At 41.8% G+C, this 6,608-nt stretch overlaps 1 protein-coding gene across 1 annotated transcript; it reads right to left on the bottom strand.

Annotated features, from left to right (window-relative positions):
- LOC8083455 (putative amidase C869.01) lies at window positions 2,835-6,372 on the bottom strand. Its single transcript, XM_002446111.2, has 5 exons — window positions 5,842-6,372; window positions 5,254-5,468; window positions 3,811-4,044; window positions 3,486-3,684; window positions 2,835-3,353 (listed from the first exon to the last, which is right to left on the bottom strand). The coding sequence occupies exons 1-5, from the start codon at window positions 6,325-6,327 to the stop codon at window positions 3,003-3,005; spliced, it is 1,485 nt and encodes a 494-aa protein (XP_002446156.1). The 5' UTR covers window positions 6,328-6,372; the 3' UTR covers window positions 2,835-3,002.

The following is a 6,608-nucleotide window of genomic DNA, read 5'->3' as shown; positions in this document are numbered from 1 at the left end:
TCTGTGAATCGCGGCCTAGTTGCGCAGCGATGGATCGTATCTCCTAGTTGCGCGCGGGGAAAGAAAGGAGACGGCGGCACGGGAAAAGAAGAGTTCGCGCAGGGAGGAAGAGTCCTCGTGAGAAACTATTGCAGCGCGTGGGGAGGTCGCGCACGACAAGGAGTCCAGGAAACTCAGGATATCAAAATTGCCAAGTCATTGTGCTTATGCAAAAATGCCAAGTTTAGTCCATCAAATGCCAAGTTTGCCAAAATGCATAAGTCAAATGCATAACTGTTGGAGAACAATTTTTAAGATTTTTGGCAAATTTGTAGAATGCATAGTCCAATTGCATAACTGTTGGAGATGCTCTCACGCATCCTTCTCGTCCGCACCGCCCATCCTCCATCTGCACTACTCATCCTGGCCATTAGTATAGAAAAGATTTTTAGAGGCGGTTAAAATCCGTTCTCAAAGACAGTTTAAAAAACCACTACAATGCCACCAATCATAAAAAAAAGTGATTTTCACATACACATTTAAAACCATCTCTACAAATTGATTGTTAGATGTGGTTCTTTTAAGGCAACCGTCCCCTTCTGTAAAAATAATTACCAAAATTTTTAAAAATCATTTAGATTCTAATAATAAGAAGAAAAAAATATTCAGTGTGGTGTGGCTAGAGGCCTAAAGGACCAACTAGCCACCGGGAGAATTTATTTTTCGTCATGTTCCGCACACCGTTCCCTACCACTGCACCACATAGTTACTTGTCTTGAGTTATATAATGTTATCCATTTGTACTAAAACGTGTGGAGATCTTGTAATCAATATTTGGACTCTTAGATGACTTTAGTGGGAAAATCTTCAACTATAGAGTTTTAGATCTCGGAACTTTCATATAGGACATTCCTCCATCCAATGTAATTTGAAAATTTTAAAATTTAAAATAAAAAATCCGAGATTTAATTTATATATTTGGAACCCTAAATAATCTTAGCAAAATTTATATCAACTATAAAGTTTAAATTCTTGTCGAGCTTTACATTTTTTATATAAATTTTGTCTTCATGCAACTCCATTTTAAAAAGTTGTGCTATAACTATTTCTAAGGCTTGAAAATCGATTGTTGACTTAATAAAATCATGTCTAAAAATCACTTATTGTTCAGGGACGATTGACATAAGCAACCATCCATGTAAATAGCATTTTCTGAGGCGATTCTCTTAACAGAACTAGCTCTAAAAGTAAAATAGTAAATACATTTTTAGAAGATGGAACCGCCGTGAAAATAGATCTTCAGCAATCGTCAATGCTCCCTGACAATGTTAAAGGTGACGCGCTTATTTAACAGCCTTTGATAGAAAAAGGGGGTATTTCCTAAAAAACTTTTCTATACTAGCGGGCCACTGCCTTTCTGAACGCGCGCCCACCCTAGCCTCGGTGACTCCGCTCTTTCCCCGGCCCGGCGCTAACTGACCCGCTCCTGTCTCAGCCCTAGTGACTCCGCTCTCAGCCTGGCCCTGGCGACTCTGCTCCTGCCTTGGCCCTGGTGACTAGCGCTGGTATGTGTCTAAAGATTCGATGTGACGGGGAATCTGAAAAATTTTGTAAAATTTTTTGGGAACTGAACAAGGCCCTAGCGACTCTGCTCCTGCCTTGTCCCTGGTGACTAGCGCTGGCCTTGCAATGGGGGTAAATCTACCCATACCCGTGTTGGGGTCCACTTGCGTTAGAAAGAAGTCGATCTCGCTACATTTCTTGGCTTCTACTCTCTCTCTCTCTCTCCTCTCATCTCTGAGCATGTTTTCCACGACTTCCTGAAACAAAGCGGACCGATGGGAGACCACTTTAGGCCTTGTTTAGTTTGCAAAATTTTTGCTTTTTGGCTACTGTAGCACTTTCGTTTTTATTTGACAAACATTGTCCACTCACGGAGTAACTAGACTCAAAAGATTCATCTCACAAATTACAGATAAACTGTGCAATTAGTTTTTATTTTCGTCTATATTTAATGCTCCATGCATGCGATCAAAGATTCGATATGACGGGGAATCTTGAAAATTTTTATGAACTAAACAAGGCCTTAGTTGGACAACAGATGAATCTACGTACTGGTGAAGCGCCTCTTGAAGCAGTACCAAGCAATAAGCCCTTATTCATCACATTATGGATAACAATGGATTTAGGAGATCTCTAAAAAAATATAGGGATAGGGAAAGGTGATAGAAAATTTGCTAGAGCTGTTCAATCTCTTAGTTAAGGGATAGGGAAGAGTACAGGAGAGCTGATGGATATCCTCTTTGCCGTTGCCTATTGGCCTTCTACATCCAACTGCACTCCATTGAGAAACTGATGTGTGTGGTGTGCTGCAGGGCTGTCGGCCCGGCCCACAGCCAGGCTCGTGTTAAGGCCACGACCGGGCTCAGACCAAGAAAAGTTTCGTCGGGTCCTATTGACACCACTAGACTCAAACTAGTTTTAAAAATATATCTCTCTTTTTAATTCAAGTGACATTTTTATTAGCCAAAGTTTTTGAAGAAAAAAAATGACTCGGCTTAAACCTAGGTTGGATGGACGTACTCATGTCTCTGCAAGATGGTGCTAGTAGTAGAAGCGACCACAACTTGGTAACCCAATTGGCATCACTAGATTCAAACTATGTTTGTGATCCGAGGATGTATTATTTTCTCTCTGTGTTTACCATTGTAGTTCATGGAGTATTACCTCAACTTTGTAACCCAAAATTTCTTATGTAATTATTTTTTTAAAATTTTTTGTATGAATGGTTCCAGATGAAGCGAAGTGATGCAAATTATTAATAACTAAAATAATTAAGCACAACACCGCCGTTGTATCGTCAAATTGTATTTGACCCACGTATTGCATTTATACTCAAGTAGAACATGCTTTTAGAATCTTTTTACTAAAAGTATACAGACAACATTTTATATAGAAACAAAGTAGTGGCAAAGAGGTGGACTGCGACCAGCTGTGTGCATTCTAGGGAGCTTTCTAAGCCTTCATATGGTGGGAGGCCTTCGCACCTTGGTTGCCTGCTCAAACGCATATGCCATCTCGACGAGCCTGGGCTCATATCCCCTGAGCCCACCGAAGGTAACGCCAAAGGGGACACCATTCTCGTCGTATCCAGCCGGCACTTCGATTCCAGGGAGGCCATTGTAGGCAAGGACGGTGGCGACGCTCGAATCAGGTGTAAAAATGGCGTCGAGACAGTGTTCCTTCATCATCTTCTCCACCCCATTTGCCGACAACTCCTCCATCCGATGTATCGCAGCTCTCTCCAACGGGCCGATTCCTCTGGTGCTTTCAGATAACAGCAGGAGCTGCTGATCGTACTCTATCAGCTTCTCCTGCAGCAGTCCAAATTTCAGTACATTGTTAGATTAGATTCAAAAAGAAGCTAGGGTTGAGAAAGTACAATAACTCATCAGTACTGATTTGAAAAGTTAAAGGTTCAGACTGATTAAAAGTTTAAAACAAACCTCGTCAGGATGGGCGATGTTGAAAGCTATGATGTCAGCTAGGCAGCGGACTGGAGTGTAGGATAAGTTTGATAGGTAGTTGTTCAGGTTGATCTTGAACTCTGCTGGCGCTGCAACCGCGAATCCACTCGTGGTGGTGTTCCGTGACACGCTCAGATTCTCTATGTTCAGGTTTTCGATCACGTTCGCTCCAAGTCGTCTTAAAACAAGAGAAACTGAGTAACTAGATTGCTTTGATTATGATTGAAAAGGAAATTATTACCAATCCTGTTGACTCTTCAAGAATTTATGTAAAGTGTAACTCTATTGTAAATTATGTATTTACCTCATTGTTTCGATATGCTGCTTGTACACCAATCCTGTCTTAGTTTCGAAGTGAAAGAAGCCATTTGGTATACCAATCCTCTTGTCACGTAACCCGTCAATCTTCAGAAACTGCTTGTACCCGCCTTGAGGGATGTACTGGGACGCTGCCATTGTGGCTTCAGCGTCAAGGTCATCATAACCGACAATAGCATCCAGCACGTGGACAGCGTCTGCTACGGTGCGACACAATGGTCTGCATTTGGAGGGTTGAATTGGGAGCAAAATCAACGTGTTAATCACCACCGGTAGGAAAAAGCTCAATAGTGGTGGTTGTAAACACATTTCTATAGGTATTTTTCGTAACCGCGGGCGCTAGAGACCAATAGAAATAAATCTTTGTAAGAACAGTCTGTGGAAATATATTTTCACAGGCAATTTGTTAAGACAACCGCTAGTAGAAAATGAATTTCTATAGGCGGTTCTCTTAGCCAACCACCGGTGAAAATATTTTTTTTTAGAAAATATGAAATCGGCTTTTAAAAATAAGCAACCATAAGTAGAAACATTTTTATAGAAAATATGAAATCGGCTTTTAAAAATAAGCAACCATGAGTGAAAACATTTTTCTAGAAAATATGAAATCGGCTTTTAAAAATAAGAAAAAAAGATTTTAATTCTAGGGAAGGCCTAGGCTAATTTCGTCCTCACGTGTAGCCTCCTCTACCACTCCATCCATCACTCAGTTGTGTCTATATTAGAGTTTAGTTCCCCACATATTATCCTGAACCGAGCATACATTGGATGTTTGAGGCCCTAAACGGATTGAAATGGAAAAGTTGCAACTACAAAGTTTTACAACTTTTCAAGATCTATAATTTTATATTGGTAGTTTCTCCATCCGAGGTCATTTACAAAATTTGAATTTCAAATTTAAGAAATTCAATCGTAGTTTTCGATGACAAGATGATTTCAAATGAAAAAATTATCAACTACAAAGTTTCACAACTTTTCGAGACCTACAACTTTTATTTTGGTGGTTTTTTCAAACGAGATCATTTGAAAAGCTCAAAAAGTTCAGTTTCAAATTTTTTCTATAGGCGGTTTTGTTAATAAACTGTGTGTAGAAATATAATTTTTAGTGGCGGTTCCTTAGAAAAACTGACTGTAGAAATATATGGTTTTTGCAGGTGGTTTTGTTAGGAAAACTACTAGTGGAAATGTACTATTTCTACTGACGGTTTTCTTAGAAAGTGAAAATTAATTTTTACATGCTGTTTTTAAGTCGGGTAAACTGATTTCTTTCCACAAGATTATGCTCCACCGCCAGTGTAGAGGTTTTTTTTTTTACTAGTGCACTTAATTCGTGGCCAATTTCGTTCCTCTCAAAACACACACAAATGAAGAAACTAATTGCAAGTTAAACATTTACGGATTTGCTAGCTAGTCACATCTTAATAATTACCCGACAGTGTCCTGCCTAAGCGTGAAGGGGATCACACCGGAGCGACTCGTCAAGCCAACTGTTGGCTTGATCCCGACCACTGCATTCGCCGACGCCGGGCAGAGTATGGAAGCTATGGTTTCCGTCCCGAGTGTCACGGCTGCCATGTTTGCCGCCGCAGCGATGGCCGAACCGGTGCTTGCCTCGCATGGATCCATTTTCAGCACGTAAGGGTTCTGCAGCACGACGTAAATCAATAGGATATGCATGTGACACGGAGCTATATACTCTCTCTCCATTCCAAATTATAAGTCATTGTAAAATTCTTGAATAGTCAATCACCTCAAGTTTAACTTAATTTATATCATAATATAATAATATTTGTTATAACAACTAAGTATCATTAGGTTCTTCATTAATTATATTTTTATATTGAATAATCTATTTAATGTCATCAACCTTTGTAAGTTTTTCTATACTTTTAGTTAAATTTAAAATGTTTTAATTCCGCAAGATTCTAGTAACGACTTATAATTTGAAACGGAGGAACAACGTGCGGCATACCATGGATGGTGATTGAGGAAGAAGAAGCTACTAGTCATATCATACCATGGCTTGTCCGCCTCGCGCGCTCCAGCCGTGGAGTCCCATGGCGCTGCGCATGTTGCCCCACTCAGGGAGGTTGGACTTGCCGAGCACGATGGCGCCGGCGTCGCGCCCGGCGACGGACCCGAGCAGCGCGAACGACCCGGCCGTCGTGTTCAGCCGGTCGCGCGTCGCGATGAGGTCCTTGACCAGCACGGGGACGCCGTGGAGGAGCCCGCGCCCGCCGCTCGACGACGCCCGCTCGGCGTCGGCACGGGCCGCGTCGCCGAGCGCGTCGGGGTTCACCTCGATGACGGCGTGGAGCTTCGGGTTCAGCCGCGCGATCTGGTCCAGGTAGTAGCGGACCAGCGCCGTCGAGTTCAGGCTGCCGTTCTTGAAGCCCTGCTGGATGCTCTCGAGAGTGGCCTCTTCGAACTGGAACGCGGCGCCGCCGGCGGTGACGGTGAGAGCAACGGCCGCGGCCAGGAGCAGCAATCTCTGCCAAGCCATGCTGCCTGCCAGACTGTGTGCTGATGGATTCTGCCACCTGACATTGGATATATATGTAGCTCCTCCGGGATTTTATATGAAGATTTCAATCTTTAAAAGTATCTTTTTTCAGAACGCGCTTAGTGTTTATTTCATTAAGTATTTGAAGTATTTTTATATGTCACCTCCATCGAGATGTTAGTAAGAAGAATATTATTATTATTTATAAGGAACTTATATATACGTACTAGACCTAACCGACAACTCGCTGTTTTTATGTAGAATAGACGATTTCGGTTAAT

Source organism: Sorghum bicolor, chromosome 6 (genome assembly GCF_000003195.3).
Source record: "Sorghum bicolor cultivar BTx623 chromosome 6, Sorghum_bicolor_NCBIv3, whole genome shotgun sequence".
NCBI classification, from domain to species: Eukaryota; Viridiplantae; Streptophyta; class Magnoliopsida; order Poales; family Poaceae; genus Sorghum; species Sorghum bicolor.
Note: the sequence above shows the minus strand (reverse complement) of the source record. Positions and strands in the feature narration are given on the sequence as shown.

Coding starts and splice junctions, on each gene's coding strand:
- LOC8083455 (XM_002446111.2), bottom strand. CDS start 6,327: ATGGCTTGGCAGAGATTGCTGCTCCTGGCCGCGGCCGTTGCTCTCACC. Junction 5,469..5,841: donor CGCGAGGCGGACAAGCCATG/GTATGATATGAC, acceptor GTCGTGCTGCAG/AACCCTTACGTGCTGAAAAT. Junction 4,045..5,253: donor CTTAGGCAGGACACTGTCGG/GTAATTATTAAG, acceptor CTCCAAATGCAG/ACCATTGTGTCGCACCGTAG.